The 22,344-nt window shown below is 34.6% G+C and overlaps 1 protein-coding gene across 2 annotated transcripts in view; it reads right to left on the bottom strand.

Annotated features, from left to right (window-relative positions):
- CNTN5 (contactin 5) overlaps positions 1-22,344 on the bottom strand; it is an 834,919-nt gene that overhangs the window by 31,899 nt on the left and 780,676 nt on the right. For both annotated transcript variants that reach the window (XM_030918933.1, XM_010357543.1), the window contains one exon: positions 18,410-18,519. In XM_030918933.1, coding sequence (XP_030774793.1) covers positions 18,410-18,519 — 110 coding nt within the window. The remainder of the gene's footprint in view (positions 1-18,409; positions 18,520-22,344) is intronic.

Raw genomic sequence — 22,344 nt, 5'->3', positions numbered from 1 at the left:
GTTCAGCAGGCAAAGGGAGAGGGAAGGCAGAGGCATCCTGTGTGCAGTCTGGAAAGAGGGGGATGTGGGGCTGAAGACAGTGCAGTTAGGCAGATGTGGTGGGTGATCCATGTGTGGTGCACTTGATGCTAGAGTCATAGATGGAGCCAGATCTTGTAGTTGGCCATGTTAAGGAGCTAGGGTTAGTAAAAACCAAAAATGTCCTATGTGCAAGTGTAACACATGGAATGCTTTTAAGCAGGGTGAGTTTGGGAGTGTGTATGTGGCACAATTAGGTTTGTGTTTTGAAGTATCAAGTTAGTTTTCATTTTAAACTACATAAATTAGAGCCTTCTTTTGTTAAAAACTTCCTTTTGCACTTAGAATAAATTCCAAACTTCTCACCATGGCTTGCAAGACGTTACCTGATATGATCTCTATACTTCTGCAACCTCATCTTATATCTCACCTCACTTTGTCCACTGCCTTCTAGCAGAATGAGCCTCAAACATTCAATCACATTCTCAATTCAGAGTTTTTGAACTTTTGGTGCCCAGTGACTGAAAGCTCTTTTCACAGTTCTCCAAATGGCTATCCCCTTCTTTTTATATATGTTTCAGCTTAACCAAGAAGACTCCTTGGCCACTTATTTAAAGAAACCACCCCTCCCTTAGTCACTCTCTCTCACATCATTTTAATTTTTACTATAATTATTATAATTATCACACGAAATTATCCTAATTTATTCATGATTGCTTTATAGTAGCACATGGAGGTACTCGATAATTTGTCTTACTGAATAAACAGTTGAAATATGAAGGGCAGATTGGAAACGGGTTAGTGTAGAAACAGCAAGAGCTTTTAGGAGACGCTGCTGGAGTCTTGGTCAGAAACGAGGATAGCTTAAACTAAGGGAATGGCGGTGGATATAGGGATGTGTGTGGACCAAGAAATATTTAGAATATAAAATCAACAGTCTTTGGTGATGGATTAGTATGGGAGTGACAAAGATGGGGCTGTTAAGAATTTAATATTTCTTGACACATTGGAATTTCTCTATCTTAAATGTTGGAATTTTTTCCTGGTTGCTTTGTTTTTGAATTTTTGTTCACTTTTTTTTTGTTACTCATTTTGTTCCATATATTCTATCTTTTTTGCAGATCCTATTATGTATGATCCAAATCTATTCTGTTCTTCATGTCTACCATTTTCTCTCACATTTTAAAATAAAATTTTATTGTTGATGTACTTTGCATTCTAGAATTATTTCTCAAGTTTGTACTCTGAAGCATTGGTTTAAATAGTTAGCACTTCAAGTTTACATCTTATTGCTTCCAATGAATATTTTACTTACTTTGATTTTGATTTTCTTCCTATTCTGAGTTGCTCTTTAAATATAAAAGAACTATTCTTGTTTATCTCATTGAGATCTAGAACTATATGTTTACAATTTTTCTTGTGATTTACAAGAAAATCTTTTCTAGGAAAAGGAATTCATACTAAAGCTAACCATTTGTTTCCTTCTTTCAAAGGTTTTTCTTCTATGATACGTTCTCTTCTTTCAAAGATTTTTCTTCAGTCTAATCACCTTTGTATCTTATCTGACTGATCTTCGACTGTTCTAAAAATGAGTTTAAGGATTATTTGAATGGTGAGACATGCATTTCTAGACTTTATCTCCCCGACCAGTGGTCTATGCTGTGCAGGGAGATGCCAGATTATTGGTGGTTGGTATAAGCATCTACTTATATTTCCAAACAACCTGAAGAAATCTACCCAGGTTTGGGCTGAAAACCAGAGCTTCATATGTATGAGTGCAGTTGCTTTGCTGAAGAAAAGATAAAGGGTCAGAGGCTATTTCATTGCTTGCTTGAACCTAGAAAATGGGATTTTGAGGCTGGGTCACTGCACAAAGATGAAAGGAAAGAAAAACCTAGAAACACTCTGATGACTTTGTTTTACACCACTCACTGTGATTGCAGTGAGGATTGTCTTTTCTGATGGTTTCATGGGTACTTTACTGGGGAATTAAGGAAAGCTGATTTTACATGCTTTCATTCAATTTACTATCATTCCTAACACAAAAGTGGCAAATAATTTAAATAGAGGATTTGAGGACAGATATTTCACTGATAGCATATTTTCACTACTAATTCCTTACCTTCAGATATATTTTGGAATATTATGACCTTTTTCCTTATAGTGGTTAAATTGCCTTTTACATTTCTCCTTTCTTATAAAACATCAAAGATCAGACATGTCCTTCTACTAAGAGTTTCAAAATCCTATATGTAGGGAGCACATTTTCCATGAAAGATGCATTTGTTTTGATTGGCACAGTCCCTGCTTGCATCAACTTAGTTCATCTCCAGTTTCCCAATCTCTTGAATTTAGTACTTGGTGTAGTTATTACATTGGCTATTCACAATCAATACTTTGAGACATGCTGGCAGTCAGTATTATTAAATTGCATGCATATTAGTTACTTTGTGCCCAGAGGTAATTTTACCATAAAGGATGCAATTTAATGAATTACATAAAATAAATAAATGATGCTTTGTTAAACTTTTGAATATTTATGAGGCAGTTCAACAGTGATTAGATGATATGAGGTGAGAAAGTTTAAAATGCAGAAGAAACATAATAATGGATATTACTTACTGAATAAATTTGTATTTATTTTTCCTAGAAGCTGTCATTGCTGCATAAAGAAAATATACTGAAGAAGATTAGTTATAAATATAATTAAATATTTTCCTAACACATGTAGTTCAGTGTATGTCTTTTAAAAATATTAGTTGCCTTCTTCACATTCTTTATTCAAACATTTTGAAAGAGAGCATATTGAACAGAAAAAATTCTAAGAGCATTTAATTACAACTGATGTACCTGAATATGTTTTGTGAGATGACTTGTAAACTGAGATGAGAAATTTTATTTGAGGAACGCAAGTCCTTTTGATTATTATAGCCAAAGAAACAGTAAAATGAGACTGCAACCATGCCCCACTTCCCCTTTAAGCTATGTATTCATTTTGAAACTGCTTGCTATTGCCACAAGTAGCTACTAATTAACTAACAAGGCCGGATCAGACACTATAACCCTATAGCTTCACAATGTATAGCCATTCACTAATCAATTCTATTTCTGTAAATGAATGAGAATTCCTGAGGGAGGACTTTGTATCAGCCCACACCCTTCCCACTGCTGCCCTTTTTTTGCCTTTAAAAATCTACTTGTTACTGCTACTAATCAGAGTGTATATTCAGGGCAACTTGAATCTATGCTCCTGGGTTGCAATCCTCAAACTTGACCCAAATAAACACTTTATCTATATTCATTTTCCTGAGCTGCTTCCTTTTAGGTTGACATATTACAGTCTTGTTTCATATATCTTAATTTAATGAAAGAACAAAAGTTTCGATCTGAAATACTTTCAGGTAGAAGAATATTAATCTTTAAAAATTACTAACTAGTTAATCATATTATATGACATGGTCTGTATGAGATGCTGGGAAGAGAGAATTTTGGAGATATATAGCCTTAATAGATATACTGGAAAAAAAAATAAAAGCCAAAAGTCAGTGATATATCCATCTAACATGTTCAAAATAGAGCAATAAATTTTAAACCTAAATAAAAATAAAGTAGAAAGAAGGATATAAAAATGACAGGAACAACAAAAATAATTGGAAAAAGAAACATTAAGAAAATGAATAAAGACAAAGTTAATGCTTTGAAAAGATCACATAATTTGTAAATCTCTTCTAATCAAGAGAGATCAAAGGAGGCGGGAGAGAGGGGAAGGAGGACATACAAACTGCTGATGAAAAGAAAATATCCCACAGATCTTAGAGATATTAAGAAAACGATGGAAATGTGGATGAGTAAAATGATTATACAAACTCCGACCCAAATGAGAATTTTAAAATCATGGCAAGCATCCAAAAGCAGACAGAAGCTAGAGGAGTGTTTACTCTTGAAAATCTGAAACTGCAAAAATAAGAATTGCGAGTTTGTGGCTTATTTTGTTTGTGGATGTTCTTCAATCCCTCTGGCAATGGTGGCAAAAGATCGCAGCCTTATCAGTTGGAGTAGCAAAGGAAGTTTATCATAAAGAGCAGTTGAAAATACAAAATAGAAATTCAAGAAGTGAGAGAGCTGCAGGAAGGATAAGAGCCACAACCTGAGTATAAAGCCTGTTAAATCCTTGGCTGAATGATAAACTATGCTTGCGCAGAGATAAACATTGGAGAACCTAGTAAGTAATGTAGGCAGAGACCAAGAGAAACATTGAGGACAGAGTTATATAAGGTGTGTTTTTTTAGTTCGTAGCTTTTTACACTGAGTACATTTTCTAACCTGCATGTTCTCAGGAAGCAGAGCGGTGGCAATTTTTTAAAAAGCATATACTTTAGAGATTTTTAATATGTTCTGTGAAACAGTATAATGGCTGACAGTTGCTTCAAAATAATATAGGAGATTGACTGGCATTATGCACAAAACAGATTATTCTTTCATTCGTAACAGATGAAGGTAAATGTTAAGTTTGTAGAAATTCACTATACTCTTCTGTATATTTCAGATATTTAAAAAAAATTTCATAACACAAAGTTAAAGAAATCTAAATTAAATACAGGATAAGTTAAAATGGCACCAAATAGTAAAATAGAGAAAAATCTAAGAAAAGACTTTCAAGACCTATATATTGACAAAGCTCAAAGAAGGCTTAAAAAAAGTAGAATATACCATGATTATGAATTAGAGGACTCAATATTGTAAAATAGATAATTCTCCTGAAATTGCTTTATATAGTTATTTGTAACAGACCCAACTGGAAACAACCTTAATGTACGTCAATGGTAGAATGATCAATTACTATGGGGGCACTCACACAATGTAGATTAGAAGACAGCATTACCTACAGTTACATGTTACAATATGGGTGACTCTTACCAACATAGTGTTGACTGAAAAATACAAGACATAAAAAGCTCCAGATGATTTCAAAGACTAGTAAAAACCAACTAGTGTTGTTAGAAGTCAGGATAGTGAAAGAGGAGGGAATACTGTCGGACTCGTTTTACAAGCACAGCATCACTCTGATACTGAAGCCAGGCAAGGACACTAAAAAAAAAAAAAAAAAAAAAAAAAAGCTATATGCCAATATCCCTGATTAATATGCATGGAAAAACGCTCAACAAAATACTAGCAAGGCAAATTCAACAGCACATTTAAATAACCATTCATTATTATCAAGTGTGGGGATGTAAGGATGGTTTAATATTTGCAAATCAATAAATGTAATACATTATGAAAGACAAAAACCATATGATCATTTCAATAAATGCAAAAAAGCATTTGACAAATTGAAAATTTTTTCATGATAAAAATTCTCAACAAATTAGGTATAGAGGAAATGTACCTCAACAAAATAAAGGCCGTAAGTAACAAACACACAACTAACATCATTCTAAACAGGGAAAAGCTGAAAGCTTTTCCTTTAAGGTCTGGAAAAAGACAAGGATGCCTACTCTTGCCACTTGTCTTCAACATAGTACTGTAAGTCCTAGCCAAAGCAAATACACAAGAGAAAGAAAGAAAGAAAGCTTTAGAATTGAAAAGGAAGAAGTCAATTGTCCCTGTTTGCAGGCAACAATCTAATATGTAGAAAACCCTAATGACTTTGCCAAAAAACTCTTAGGAATGATAAGCAAATTCATGAAAATTACAAGATAAAAAAACATACAAAATTAAGTAGTGTTTTTATACACCAATAGTGAACTACCTGAAAATCAGGAAAACAATCCTATTTAAAATAGCTACAAAAAAAAAAAAAATACTTAGGAATAAGTTAAGCAAGAAGGTGAAGGATTTCTAAATTAAAAATTATAAAACATTGATTAAAAAAATCAAAGAAGACATAAATAAATAGAAAAAAATCCCATGTTCATGAATTGGAAAAATTAATGTTAAAATGTCCATAGTATCTAAAAGGATCTATAGATTCATTGTAATCTCTATCAAAATTCTAATGGCAGTTTTTACAGAAAGAGAAAACACAATCATAAAATTCATAGAGAACTACAAAAGACCCCAAATAGCCAAAGCAATCTTGAGCAAAAATAATAAAAGGTGGAAGTATCAAACTACCTGACTTCAAAATGTACTGCAAAGCTATAGTAACTGAAACAGCATGCTACTGGTATAGAAACGGATACATAAATCAATGAAACAGAATAAAGTGCCAGGAAATAAATCCACATATTTATGATCAATTGATTTTTGACAAAGGTGCCAAGAACACACGATGGGGAAAGGATAGTCTCTTTAATACATGGTTCTGCAAAAACTGGATATCCACATGCAGAAGACTGAAATCAGACCTTCAGCTTCCACCATATAAAAAAATCAAGGCAAACTGTATGAGAGATGTAAACATAAGATATAAAACTGTAAAACTGCTAGAAGAAAATGTAGAGAAAAGTTCTATGACTTTGGTCTAGGCAATGAGTTTTTGGATATGACTCCAAAAAACACAGGCAACAAAAGCACACACACACACACACACACACACACACACACACAAAGAAACCAAAACCAAAAAAAAAAAAAAAAAAAAGGGATTATATCAAACTAAAAAGTTTTTGCACAGCAAAAGCTACAATCAACAGAGTAAAAAGACATCCTACAGAATGGGTGAAAATATCTGCAGACTCTACATTTGATAAGGGATTAACATTCAAAATATATATGCAGCTCAACTCAATAGCAAGAAAACAAATTACCCGATTAAAAAATGGGCAAAGGACTTGAATGGACATTTCTCAAAAGTAGAGATACAAATGGCCAACAGGTATATGGAAAAATGCTCAATCTCACTAATCATCAGGGAAATGAAAAGAAAAACCACAATGAGATGTCACCGCATACACATTAGAATAACTTTTATCAAAAAGTCAAAAGATAACAAGTAGAGAAAAGGGAACCCTCACCCTCCATTGATAGGAATGTAAATTGGTACGACCATTATTGAAAACAGTATGGAGGCTCCCCCCAAAATTAAAAATGGAACTACTATATCATCTGGCAATCTCACTACTTGGTATATATTCAAATAAAATGAAATCAGTATGTCAAAAAGACATCTGCATTCTCATGTTTATTGCAACACTGTTCACAATAGCCAACACACAGAATCATATCTTGTCCATCAACAGATGAACAGATAAAGACAATGTGTTATCTAGACACAGTGAAATTATATTCAACATTCAACTATTAAAAATAAATCCTGCCATTTGCAACAACATGAATGAATTTGACCATTATGTTAAGTGAAATAAGCCAGGCACAGAAAGACAAATACCACATGGTCTTACCCACATGTGGACTCTAAGAAAGTTGATCTCATAAAAGTGGAGAGCAAAATGGTGTTTATCAGGGGTTAGAATGATTGGGAGGGCTGGGAGTGGGGAGCGGTTAAAGAATACAAAATTTCAGATAAGATCAATAAGTTCAACATTGTGACTATAATAAATAATATATTGGATTCTCTAAAAATGCTGAGAGTGGATTTTCTCACCTAAAAATGATAACTATGTGTATATGTTAATTAGCTAGATTTAGTCATTGTATGACATATATGTACTTCTAAGCATGTACATGATAAATCCATTTGATTTTATCTTTAAGAAAAAAGGGAAGTCAGGTGGGCACAGTGGCTCATGTCTGTAATCCCAACACTTTGAGAGGCTGAGGCGGGTGGATCACCTGAGGTCAGGAGTTCAAGACCAGCCTGGGCAACATGGTGGAACCCCATCCCTACTAAAAATACAAAAATTACCCGGGCACTGTGGCATGTGCCTGTAATCCCAGCTACTCAGTAGGCTGAAGCAGGAGAATCACTTGAGCCTAAGAGGTGGAGGTTGCAGTGAGCCAAGATTGCATCATTGCATTCCAGCCTGGGCAATAGAGCGAGACCCCATCTCAAAACAACAACAACAACAACAAAAAAAGTCAGGATAGTGTTTTTTGGGGATAAGAATTAGGATAGTGACTATAGGAGACCCGAATTGGATCTCTGGGGCTTAGTAATGTTCTGCTTCATGGACTGGATTATGGTTAGACAAGTGTATTTACTTCATAGTCATTCATTCAGCTATTACTATACGTTTATGATTTGAGCACTTGTCTGTATGCAGATGTAAAGAAAAAAGCCCTGCCCTTTGGAAAATAAAGTCTCAGCTATTTAGTAATTGCCATTTACTCAATTAGCAATTAGATTTCTTATAATGCTAAGTATATATTTTGTAAACCTTTTAATTGTGGGTTCACCTTATACAATTTCTTCATTTCCTAGTTTATTAAGCAAGCCCATGTCTGTATCTGTGCAACACTCGTAGATTTAGCACTCCTCTATCACAGGTACATTGTCAGGTGCTTAAGGTATAAACCCAGCCTTCAAAGGAAGAAGATTTTTTCACAATTTAGAAATTTTTATATGGGCTGTTCTCAGAAAATTTCAACAAAAATGTGCAAGTATTTGTAAAATAAAATAATTTGTGCACTTTTCTGTGTGTAGATTTGTTTAAAAGCTTTGCCCTTTGGAAAATAAAGTCTCAGCTCTTTAGTAATTGGCAGTTAGTCCATTAGTAATTGACATTCTTAGAATGTCAATTATAAATAAATGGCTATCTACATTTCTGATTTCATTTTTTCTTTTTGCATGGATGCTCTGCTTCTACAAATGTGCATTACATAATAGAGTGAAACTGAGGATGGACATTTGATGAACTCATGGATGGCTGGGTTTAGGGATTAGAAATCCGTATTTAGAGGTGGTGCAGTAAATTCATATTCATGTTGAAGAGTGAAAAAAATGAGAAATACTTCTGAATATGATAAAACATATCATCAATACTTTTTTGGTTCCATTTGTGTTACTACAATATGTTCAGGAAAATATCCTAATAGTCTTGAAAATAAAATAGTTTATGTCAAAATTTCATAGAAAAAATTTTTAAAGTTGTTTGGGTTGGAGAACTTCAACCACGAAGCCACGCATCTAGAATCAAATGAAACAAAAACACAGTAAAGTGAGTAACTATTTTTGATAAAAATTATAGAGTTGTGTTTCAATAGGACAAGAAAAGAACCAGTTAAACAATGGAAACATTACTTCAATTTGCTTTTGATTTGATGATTTTCAGAAAACATAATTTTTAGTTAGCCTCACAGTCTACGAAAATAAGCCAAGAAAGAAATCTAATGATAGTGACATAAAAGCTATTTGATTTAAATGAGAGTCCTCCGAATTTCAGAAAAGTAAGGATAAAATTGGCATTTTATTTTTTCTTATTGCTTAGTTTTTTGTATTCTTACTTTTATGTAGTATTAATAAAAAGCCAGAGAGGCTCTGTAAAATGGCTGCTACCCACATAGCATATGGAAAATAAAACAATCATTGTTAGCTTTCTGGTGACTAGCTTCATTTCAGCTTCTTTCTCCCCTTTAACTTGTATGTGAAAGTCCATCTTCACACAAATACATTTCCTCCCCCCACTATACAAATTAAATACAATCTGCCTAGCATGAGTTATTGTCAGAGAATAGGGAGGCCCATTCGTTTTGTCTCCTACTCTAATGATTACAGTCAGATCATAAAATAAAGAATAACAACAACCTTGTCCCTTCTCCCCTGAAGAAATCTCCACCACGACTTCTTTTATAGAGCAAAACACAATCGGTGTCTTTTCAGTGCAATCAATAAGTGGAAATGGCCTTAGTGACATGTCTAAAATGAACTGAGTTGCATATCCTCTGGAAGGTTTAAAAGGAACACGTGAACCTTGTACATAGCCCAAGCAAAGAAGTTGCTAGAGGTGCCTTTTAGTGAGTATTGTAAAATGGGACAAGCTGTTTTGTCTTTTTTTTTTTTCTCAATAATCACTAAAATGTTCAGAATTGAAACCAGGACACTGTGCACTTAAACTCATGCTGCAAAATACATTGTTGCTTATTGTTAAAATGAGTCCAGCTATTAAAAAGATAAAAATACAGTTCATAATTATCTTAAAAGAAGGGATGAATGAATACAAGCACCATAAACTTGGCAATCATGGAAGACTTTGTTCCACAGGCAGAATATGAAATATAATATAAATATTTACAAAATTATGTCTACTGAAAAAAAGTTTCATTTCTATGGTATTCAGTTAATATAACTTTTATTCGTTGACTTATTTAGAAAATTAAGGACAATTTCAGGACAGGAGCATATTCTCATGAAAACAGAGAAGCTTACACCCATATAGGGCATTGACACAAATTTATTCACACAGTTTGTTCAGAGGATCAGGATCCTAAGGAATCCTGGGATAATTATAGACACGAGAATTATATTGTTCCATTGTATTTCTTTTTTGTTTACTTTAACTTCCCATAAACATCCCTCAATATTAGACTGTGAGCTTTTTGAGGGTAAGGACTAGGTCTTATTTATATGTACATTCCCAGTGCCCAGAATAGTGCCTGATACTGAATAAATGCTTGATGAGTGGAGTGAAAAAAAATGAATCATCCAACATTCCATTATCACAATTTACTTTGTCTGTTTTGCTGATCTGGGAAAATCACAGAAATGGTTATGAAATTTGGCCTCATCCTTTACTCTTCCTTCTTGCCAGAGTGGCATCTGCTCTGAATTTGTATGCGCATAAAAATCCTTTTATATTCTGAAAAGCTTGAGGGACTCTGCTCTAGGATTCAGAGATTACCATTCACAGGACACTTAATGCTGGTGGGTTCATAAATTCAAAACTGAACCTAATAATTTACTTGTATGGGCTAGTGACAGAGATGGCAATCCAGATGGGACAGTCATGGTTATTCATGAATCAAAGTTGTTCAATAAATATAGCCCACTTTCAATTTTCAATCATGCTGCATATCATAAGCTAGACATTTCACATATCTCAGTGTCAGTGCTTTCTACATTTAGTCCCTGCTGCCATAAAATCTCAAGCTAATTCCATGTAGGTAACCAAAATTTACAAATGGGTGGTTCTAAGCAGATGTTGACAAAATTTCTCAAATATTTGAAAAATACAAATAGATGGATTAATGTCTACATTTGGAATTTCATATTTTTTTCTTATTTCTTCAGATGGTCATTTTTGTGAGGTAGTGCTCTCCTTTCAGGAGGCAGCTGGTTGAAAGGAAAAGATACCATTTTTCTTTGTACAGTGGGGTTCTCATGTAGCCTAATTGTGACTTTTAAAGATGTCCACAGATGGATCCACTCAGAAACAGAAAGGGATAAAATTGCTAAATTGTCCTCAAGCCCCTTATCATTGATCACTTTGTCTGGGCTGTTATCATTCTGACCTTGTCTTTTTGCAAAACTATTCTTACCATCTTAATTGCTATGAACATTCTATTAGATAAAGCAGTTCATCAATTTAATAACAAAAATCAATCACTATTTGATTTGAATTGTTTCATGTACTTGAAAGTGTTGGGTTAGTTAAAAATGAAAATAAGTTTACGTCAAAATGCTTGATTTATTATTTCTTAAACCAATTAAGCTGTAACGGAAGCTTCCTTGTGAAAGACCAAAATGCCAAGTGTAAGTAGATTATTGACAAATGCTACCGGGGGAGCCTCTGACTGAGATCCTTACTGATGTTCTGCAGAAATGCATCAGGGAAAAGATTATCAAAACCAAGTCATCAGCAAAAGGAGCTACCAGAAGTTAGGATCAAGACCCTAGTTTAGGATTGAAGCAAAATACAAAAACTCAAGAAAATAGAAAAAGTCTCCCTTGCTAGACTGCAAACTTCATAAGGTCAGGAATTCAGTTTTATTTATTGTTTCAGCCTGAATACTGCATCAAAACATAGCAGGTATTTAATGAATACTAGTTAAATAAATAAATGAATAAATAATTAATGAGATTCAAATGAAACATAAAGAAAGCCAGGTCAGGGAAACGTGAGATGGCATTTGACTGCCAACTTAGGGTCAGAATCAAAGTCAGGCTGCAACCAAATCAGAAGAACCTGCAGTCAGAAGTGGGAAGGGAAAGCCTAATAGAAACTTGCAGGAGGGAGATCAGGTAAGGCTATGAGAGATTTAAGGACTTTATTGCCCTTAATGATGCCATCTTCTCTCCAAATGACTCTTGCTCAAGTGTAGTTTCCCTCAATTAGTAGAGAAGAAAATACGAAGATTTCAGAGACAAGTGAATCACAAATAGGTTCTGGTTTGATTATTTATTAAGGAAAATGCATTGAGATGTTACTAGTTAATACCACACTATATATTCCAGGGATACAGTCATCAGTTTCAAAGTGGAACATGGGTATGGACTTGACAGTAAAACATATTCTAGAAGGAAATAAATCTGTGTACATGACTTCAGAAATGATATCTTGTTTCTTATTTACCTTCTCTATAATGCCTGGTACATCAAGACAAACACCATGTTAAAGTCTCAACTTGACTTCTTTTCATTCCGTTTGTTTGAGGCTAAAAGAGTTTTCTGCAGTGGCTACTTATGCTCACATTATAATATGTGGTGCAAAAATATATTCAGAGGTTGAATTTTGCTCTTAACCATTTCTGATACCAACACAGGAGAGCTGTGATTCTCAACACAAGAATGAATACCAAAAACCCTTGGTGTCCTGACAAGATACAGGAAACTCCACATCAAGTAAGGTGCTTATGGGCTGAGAGCTCTGAAATGACATTCCTTTGCCCTCAAACTATTTCCACCAACCATTCTTTAGAAGCTGTGGCATTATTAAGGTTACTAAATGTCTATAATTTGAAGTTACTAATTGACAACGTAAGGGATATTGATTATTTATTTGATTGTGGAAGTTATCACTAATAACCTGTAAACCAAACAGGTACTTTTCCATCGTTATCTCACTTGATCTCTTGGCAGCATTAAGCATAGTTGGCCAATTCCCTCTTTTTGGTCAACTCCTTTAACTTTTTTGATTCATATGTGGTATTCCTGCTACCAAAATGATTTATTCTCCTTGCCAGTCTCCTTGCTGATTCCTCTTCTTCAGCTCAACTTCTAAATGCTGAGTGTTCCAGGACATAGCATAGCCCTCCTCATTCCCCTCCTCTCTACTTCTCTCCTCTGCTCTTGAAATTTTGTTCTCTGATGCTTTCCTATGGCAACATGGCTTTAAATACCACTTCTATAATGGCCACCTGTGTGTTTTCAGCCCTGTTCTCTCTCTCAATTAGACTCCAAACTGGCATGTTCTACTGCCTATCTGACTTACCCTCTTAGATTTCCAGTAGGCATCAAAAATTCAATGTGATTAAATAGAACTCTTGATTTCCTAGCTTCAAATCTGTTCTTTGTTCAGCTTCCTTCATTTTTTTTGGTAAATGGCACAATTTACCTATGTGACCAAGCCAGAGATGCAGGAATCATCATTTCTCTTTCCTCCACATCAGATCAATCAGCAAATCTTGCCAGTCCTGCCTCTAAAATACACCTGCTTCTCTCCCACTCCACTGCTATGGCTGAAGTCTAGGTCACAGTCATTTCTTGCTTGGATTATTGTGATAACTCTTAACTGCAATGCTCTGACCTTTCTTTCCTCTCCCTTTCATTCTTCACATAAGAGCAGCCAGAGTGATTAAAAAAAAAAACAAAAAACAAACAAAAAAAAAAACATAAATTGGACATTGTAGCTTCCCTCCTTAAATTGTCTCAATGGCTTTCTACTGCACTTCAAATAAAATACAAACTTTTTTTTCATAATCCATATATCTCTAGATATCTTGTCTCTACCTAATCCTCCAACTATTTTAATTTTCCAGTGCTTCACTTTCTTTCTGTTCTCACAGGAACCATGTTTGCTATACTTTTGACCCTCCATGTATATTGTTATCAGAGTTTATCTTGTTACTTATTTGCTTGATTTTTTAAAAAAATTGTCTTCCCCCATTAGGATGTAACATTCATAAGAGCAGAACCTTATCCATCTTATTCATGTTCTGATTTGGGAAAAATAAGAGGGGCAGCTGAAAACACTGTCTTCTCTATTTTCAAAATGGTTCATAGTTAATGCTTTTGTAGTAGCTTGCTGTTTTAGACTTTGCAGGGAAAGTTAAAATTATGGCTAGAAAAGTGACTCATAGGACTGATATTATAAGTATATAAAATGTGAAACCCATTAATTTGGTTTTGGTGACAAATGCCCTTGTTTCAATATTTGTTTCATTGTCACCATGCTCTGAATTCGACCATTAGTAAATATAGATAGGATTGTGGTAGGGATAGAGTGAAAAAGAGGGATAAAAGTAAGCAAAATTGTTAAGCTTTATGGGTTCATTATATTTTAGTAATAATTAGGGTAAAAATTAAATTAAAAAAGTAAAAAAAAAGTAAAAAAGTGAAAATGTTACTCAGTGACATTTTTGATAGAGAAAAATAAATGGGGAGAAGATGAGAGCAGTAAATTCCAGATGTGTTCAGTGAAGGACAGAGGCAGAGCTCTCTTTCAAGGGAAAAAGAGTACAGAAAAGAGAGAGTAAGAGAGATTCTGAAAGTTTCACCTACATCATATTTAGTGTTAAATATACATGCAGCTATTCAGTTATGAAACAGTGTAAATCAAAAACAGTCTTCACAGAATATACTTAAAATAACAGTTAATGTCATATTTAGCCAAAGTTTTAATTATGTTCTATTTATAAAAAGCAAAGAATTTCCAAATTAATGAGATGTTGATTTTTATTTTCTGGTGACAAGATGCCATATTTTGAAACTACAATTTATAATGCACTATGAAATGGAATAGTTACTATGCCCATGAAGTCTGTCCTAGTGCTTTTGTATAAAGTCATTGTCAGAATTTTTGTTGATTTATTTTAATTCAAAAATGTGGTCATTATGATGATTGTTCCAGAATTTGATTCGTTCTTATTAACGTTCTGTTTTTAAATATATTCCATTTTTGCTTGCAATAAGTTATTTTGAACGAAGCCAATCTAGTGAAAACATTGTGCTCTGATGGTCTTGAGTGTCACTCTTGAGTAATTATGATCTTAACCTCCAGTCAAGCCTTCATTATCAGCATTTCATAAAATTTCTCTCAACAAAGTTACTTACAGTCTCCACATTGCTATATCCATCTGGCAATCTCAGGTCTCATCTTTCTGAATTTCCCAGAGGCATTTGACACTATGGAACATTCTCTCCATTTTGAAATTCTTCTCTTGGCTTCTGCATTTCTTCAGTGTCTCCTTCTTAGTTTCTTCAGCCAGAACCTCTCTTCTCCTTTGCTGAGTTCCAAATTATGGGCCGCCCCAGAGCTCAATTCTCAGGCACCTTCTTTATCAAATGTTCAGTGATCTCAGCTGGTATATGCGTAAAAACTATTTATATTCTGATGATTTCCCATAGATATAGCTCCATCCCCAATCTTCCTCTTAACTCAAGATCCAAAACAGAATCCTTGATTTTCACTCTAAAACCTACTCTTCTTTGTGAGTTCCTCATCTCTGTGAATGACAATGTCATTTACCTATTTTCTTGGTAAATATCTCTGCAATTATCTTTGTCTCATCTTTTTCATAGCCTACATGTAGTTTGTGGTCAAATTCTGTCTCACCTCAATTCAAAGTATATTTTAAAATGTCCACTTCTTATCAACTCCACTGCTACCACTGTAGTAGAAAGCAGCCTCATTGTCACTGAGGATGGAATAGCTCTTCCTCTGCTCTTCTCTCTGAGGTCCTCCCCAGGGTCTATTCTCTACCTTCTAGATTGAGAGAGGCTTTCAATATGTCAGATCTTGACTTGTTGCTTCCAGTTAGAAATACTTCATGACTTCTTATACTTTGGATGAAATCTGAACTTCTCTGGTTCCTAAGACCCCAGAAACCTGTTCCTTGTCCTGATAATCTCTTCATCATCATCTTGCTACCACTCTCCCTCTGCTCCCTACTCTCACCAAAATTACTCACTTCCTGTTCTTTGAAGAAGTCCAGCGTGCTAGTACTTCAGAGCTCTTGGGCTTGCTGTTCTCTCTGCTGTCTCTCATTACATCATGTCTCTACTCACATGTCACAACCACAGAAAGGTTGATTTCTCAAACCTCTGTAAAATATCAGACTCTCTCACTCTTTACCTTCTTGCCCTAGTTTTCTATATAGCCTGTATCATCAACTGAAAGTATATCACATATTTAAAAAAAAATCATACACTTATTTCTTAGTTTGTTGATTGTGTGCCTTCCCTACTGCAATACAAGCTTTATAAGAGCAGGGACTTTGTTTTGCTCATTGTTTTGTTCCTGGCATTTAGCTCAATGTCTGGTACTTAATAGGTCTACATAAATATTTATTGAATTAAAGAATGAATGATTTATATTTAGGAAGGGAAAAATTGTGCACATGTGATCTCTTCAGGACCTCACAGAGAGATGTCAACATGGTGAATAATGATGGTTATCTGAATGTCATGCTAATAGGGCAGGTAAAAAAAAAAAGAAAGCTTGAGGGTGACTGGCTATATAAAGGGAACATCCCTCTGAGATATAGGAGCCTGGGTTGTCACTCTTCCGTGCACCAGAATATACTTTGTGGCTTTCTGAAAGTACACACACCAGACGTCTGCCCCAGATGTTCCGATTCAGAGGTTTAGAGTGTATTCACACTAATGTAGTTCTTTTTGGTTGAAGTCCCCCAAAGCAGAACTTGAGATAGGGATTTTAGTGCATATTATTTACTGTGAGGATGCTTACAGGTAAAACCTATTAAAAGGGAGGAACACAGAATAGGGAGCTAGAGGGAGCTGAGCAAGAATGTGGTTCCAGGAAATCTGGCTTTGGCCTGATGCACACAGCAAGGCTCTGTATCATAAACTACACCATAAAGTTGTTTCCTCCCTGAGGTAAGAGACCAGTATCAGTCAGTCATTGAACTTAGGCTGACTAAGTGTGGTGAGGTCACTTTCCAAGTAATGTAGCTCTCCTCCGTGGAGGGCAATTCTCTAGAGTGGGAGCTGAGAACCATTAGCAGTCAACACTCACAGCAGCTGGAGGAGGCACACTGTCCCTCCTCCATAGAGAAGGGAAACTGGACAAACCACCACAGTGTTTTCTGCAGCTGGATAGAAAGGGGCTAATTGTGCTGCACAAACATTCATTCATTCATTAACATATATTTATTGTGGTCAGTTATGGGCCAAATATATATACTATTATTTGCTGAGATTTAATGATGAACAAATATAGTTCCTGAAGGATTGGGAGAAACAGAAATATTCATTACATAAACATGCAGTCATAATGAGATACTTACTAAATTATTCCAAATAATTAATTGAACTTAGATTGCAGAAATAAGTCCATGATATTGTATAAATAGGTAATGGTTTCCCATAAATTGTTTTTGCTGTAACTCTTAGAAAGATGGTATAAATTCTTTATCATAGAAATCATTATCTAATACCACCTGTATGTTAATCCAATAATTATCAGGCATTATTTGAAAACTCAAATAGAATTAAAAATATGTTTCAGCCTGGAAACCATGTTAGTGTATAAGCCCTATACTTGATCATTATTCAAAACACAAGATGTTTTTTCTTAATGGGAACTGAAGCAGAGGAAAAGTAAGAATATATATATTTTTTAAATGCAACTAAAGTCTTGGGTCAGATGCTAATTCTTTTTGTCTTTTAGACATTATCCCCCTTATTCCTCTCCATGACTGGCCAATCAAGGCAAGAACAAGAACAAGAGCTGTGTGAGAAGCAGAACCTTGTTATCATAGAATATTCATGTTCACAGACTACTCACAATCTGCTAGTCTCTGTGGAGGCTAAAATTTCACTGGTGTTATTCATTTGATATGAAATGTTCACCACTATAAGACTGGAATAACTATGTTTAAAAATAGCAACATTTAAGGCACACAAAAAAACTATCTGAATACATAGATACAATACAGATCATTAAATTCCAAGCAAAATTTGATAATTCAGCACTGGGGGTAAGAGATATCAAGAAAGTACAAAAGGAAAACTTGTATTTGTATGTTAAAGTATTAGAAAGCAAGACACAAAAACTTTTAAAATGACCAATAAATTGGACACCATTAAATATCTACCTATAGCTCCTGCTTTTGTCTAAAACTCTATTTTCATCTTTTAAAAATATCTTTGCATAGTGCTATGGAAGCTATTGTACTGAAAAATAAACCAGTTAATGAGCAATATAACAGATGTCAGTAAAATAGTATTTCTTAGTTTCTTTAACATAGAACAAAATTTCAAAGAAATTCTGTTGCAATTCTGAAGTGTCACCGAGACCTATCTTTAGGAGAATGTGATGCCAGAAGAAATAACAATGCTTATTTTCAATCATTCTGATCATTCTGTTCATACCTCAAATCCCTGTGGTCTTCCTAGACTCTCTTTAATGTGTTTCCATGCAACGAGAATCTCTGACACAGACACACTTGTTGCCTTGACATCTGTGGGAGCAGCACTGGGTTCTGTATGAAAGAAAATAAAACACAATTATAAAAAGTTTATGTCCATCAAAGCACTGCACCTGAGTCTGTCAGGTGTTAACTTCCTCTTACCTTATTTTTGAAATGAAGTGCTGTGGTAGTTATAAAAAACACAACAAAATATAAAGGTGATCCTTTTGGATTTCTATACTTGGGTCAAGTCTCATCAATACCTTACCAATGACAAATGACAAATCTAGCAAGACAGGCAAAGACATTAATCCTTGGATCAGCTAAGACATTTCTGGGGAACTTAAATTTTCTGCCAGTGTAGCATAATGCCTATAAAAATGGACTGTGGCGTCAGAGTTTGCTTTTTTTGTTGTTGCTGCTGCTGTTGCTTTTTGCCTTAAAATACTTATTTAGCTATTTATTTACCTTTGGGTAAGTTGTTTTATCTCTTTCTAAGCCCTAGTTCCCTCATCTATAACATGATTATAATGAGAGTATTTATCTCATAGATTTAAAGGTTGGTTTTAATTAGAATAGTACATATAAAATATTTAGTACTGTGCTTGGCATTAAAAATGTTCATTCACAAAATACCATATTATTTTATTTTTTATTCTGTGTAGGCATAAATAGTATCTAAATTTCATTAGATACTTTTTGTTGTTCCACCACAAAACTACATTTTTGTGATTATATAAGGAATATGCTATGAATCATGATATTTAAATGGCATGCATTGACTTTTAAGACAGGTGCAGGTGGAAAAGAAAGTCCCTGAAGGGCTCAGTGCTGTGGCTCAAAACCACCTTTTCATTTGTTTCTACATTCAGTGACCTTTCACACTAATTTTTTTGAAACACACAATGTCTGACTGGCATCCATCAAAAGGTGCACTTTATTCGAGCCTGCACTGGATGTGAGGAACAAAATATTTCTAGTATTGACACAGTTGAATCAGAAATACTGTGTCACAAACACACGTTAAATGAAATGGCAGAATAAAGGCCATACATTAGTTCAAACAGTTCTGTAAAAAGTCTATTAAAAAATTCTACTCCATAAAAATTGTAGAGATTTTGGTACTAACCCCTTGTCACTGATTAGAGCTCAGCTTCACCTATGAAATTTTTGTTTTGTTTTATTTTCTTCAATTTAGGGAACCATATAGCAAAGATTGAGTTCTAAATAAAAATGTTAAAAGGCAACATTGAAGCCATATCATTTTCTGAGGTGTTTCCTTTTCTAAAAGAAGCTAGTCATACATGTGTCTGGAATGCTTTTATATATTATTAATTGAAATATATCAGTCAAAAATATCTACCCTGTTACTGCAAAAGGAGCCTGCAAAAACTTGGTTGGTCCATGTTTGCACCAAGCAATTATTTTCTTTTGGCCAAACCTTTGTTAAAAACACATGCTATAATTGTGTCATCTCAAAGTGCTTTGGTGAATTCACATTAATTTTTACACAGAAGCTGGCATTAATTACTGCCATAGTATAAATTATAATTGCTCATTCTGTCACCTTTTGAATTTTTTTTTATTATTTTCCTTTGCTCAGCGGTTTCCCTCATCTCACTTTCCAACTCCCTATTATTTGTGCATCTATCCAATTTAAAACATGCATTCTGGAAAAATCTTCTCTTATTCTAGAATTCTGATTACCAGACTTGCAACGGACATTTTTTCCCCATTGCTGTTTAGTAGGAGTTAAAATTCTTGATTTTGCAAGTAAATGAAAGAATGTTGATGTTTTTGAGGTGTGTACAACTTGATCTCTGGGATTTAGGATACAGTTTATTTGAAAGGAAACCACATTTTGAATATCATTTGCTATTCAGTAGCAGTTTTACTTCTCTTCAGAATAAATGCATTGCAGAGATTTGTGTTCCAAATGCCTTCTTTCAGCTTTTATATTGCTGAAGCAATTACATCTTTGTCAAAGAAGATTGCAGGGGGATAAATAACTTCAGAAGCACAAAACATGTGGTGGGGTAGCAACCTTTCCCTATCTCTTTATCTCCAAAGAAAGGAATTATTTCTCTATCAACTTTCAGTACTACTGTACAAGTTTAAGTAGTTCTCACATAGAAAGCTTAAAAAATGTTAAAGTAAAAGTAAATAAAAATGTTCAGAAACCTGCTTCTCAAACAAGCACCTTAATTTTTATTTAAAAGTTCTAAGGATTTTAAATTGGGGTCATATCACACCTACATTTCACAGTTGCATTTTGGGGAACTGCATGTTATAATTTCATATAATTGAATGACAGTGAATCAATCAACAAGAACTGAAGAGTCATTTTAAATTGTTTTTCACCCTCTTAATCTAATCAAGCGTGTCCAGGCTTGGCCCAGAACAGCTTTGAATGTGGCCCCCCCCAAAATCTGTGAACTTCTTAAAACATAAGATTTCTTTTTGTAACTTTTTTTTTTTCTTTTTTTAGCTTATCAGCTATCATTGTTAGTGTATTTTATGTGTGGTCCAAGACAATTCTTCTTCTTTCAATGTGGCCCAAGGAAGCCAAAAGATTGAACATCCCTGACTGGTATCAGAAGTTGATCTATGTTGACCTGAATTAGAAATTTCAGCATGTAAAAAGAGTGACCTTAGTCAGATTTTCCCAGAAATTTTAGTATGTAATATTTATACCCAAGTGAACATTTTCAACTGGGTCAAAAATTGGTCTGCAGACAGAAGTAATTAACTGGATCACAGAACATCTGGTTTGCACTGAAACTGGCCGTTCGCTTTGAGCATCCCATTGTAACCGATTGATGGAAAGTTACAACTAGAAAGGACTCTAGAAGTCATTTGGCTCCAAAGTCACAAATGCATGGACAGTGGGTCTTTAGTCATGTTTTGTTTGTCTACATCATGTGTTAAATTAATTTAAACCAACATTTGAAAATAAGAATTTTGTTGGTGGGACTGTAAACTAGTTCAACCATTGTGGAAGACAATGTGGCAATTCCTCAAGGATCTAGAGCTAGAAATACCATTTGATCCAGCCATCCCATTACTGGGTATATACCCAAAGGATTATAAATCATGCTGCTATAAAGACACATGCACACGTATGTTTACTGCGGCACTATTCACAATAGCAAAGACTTGGAACCAACCCAAATGTCCATGAATAATAGACTGGATTAAGAAAATGTGGCACATATACACCATGAAACACTATGCAGCCATAAAAAAGGATGAGTTCATGTCCTTTGTAGGGACATTGATGCAGCTGGAAACCATCATTCTCAGTAAACTATCGGAAGAACAGGAAACCAAACACCACATGTTCTCACTCATAGGTGGGAACTGAACAATGAGATCACTTGGACACAGGAAGGGGAACAACACACACCGGGACCTATTGTGGGGAGGGGGTAGGGGAGAGGGATAGCATTAGGAGATATATCTAATGTAAATGACGAGTTAATGGGTGCAGCACACCAACATGGCACATGTATACATATGTAACAAACCTGCACGTTGTGCACATGTACCCTAGAACTTATAATTAAAAAAAAAAAAAAAGAAAAGATGAATTTCTGGCTTCTCTTGCTTGGGGGGGACAGGGGAAAGAAGACAGTATGAAGCCTGAATTCTTGAGTGTTGACCGATGAGGTTTAGTGGTGGACTCCCTCAGTCTGGGCATGTGCTTCTACATATGCCAGAGTTCCTACCACTCCCTATTGTCTCACACAAGAGTACTTTATTATTTTTATTTCTTACCTAACTCCTATGTGCTTTGGGGTAATGGATCTGTTTTAAATCCATGCTGTCATTTTGCAGATTAGAAAAGTAAAACGTACAGAAGTTGATTTATCCATACTCTGCTTTTAGCTGTGAAAA

This window comes from Rhinopithecus roxellana, chromosome 15 (assembly GCF_007565055.1).
Source record: "Rhinopithecus roxellana isolate Shanxi Qingling chromosome 15, ASM756505v1, whole genome shotgun sequence".
Taxonomy (NCBI): Eukaryota; Metazoa; Chordata; class Mammalia; order Primates; family Cercopithecidae; genus Rhinopithecus; species Rhinopithecus roxellana.
The sequence above is the reverse complement of the archived record's forward strand: the minus strand, read 5'-3'. Positions and strand labels throughout refer to the sequence as shown.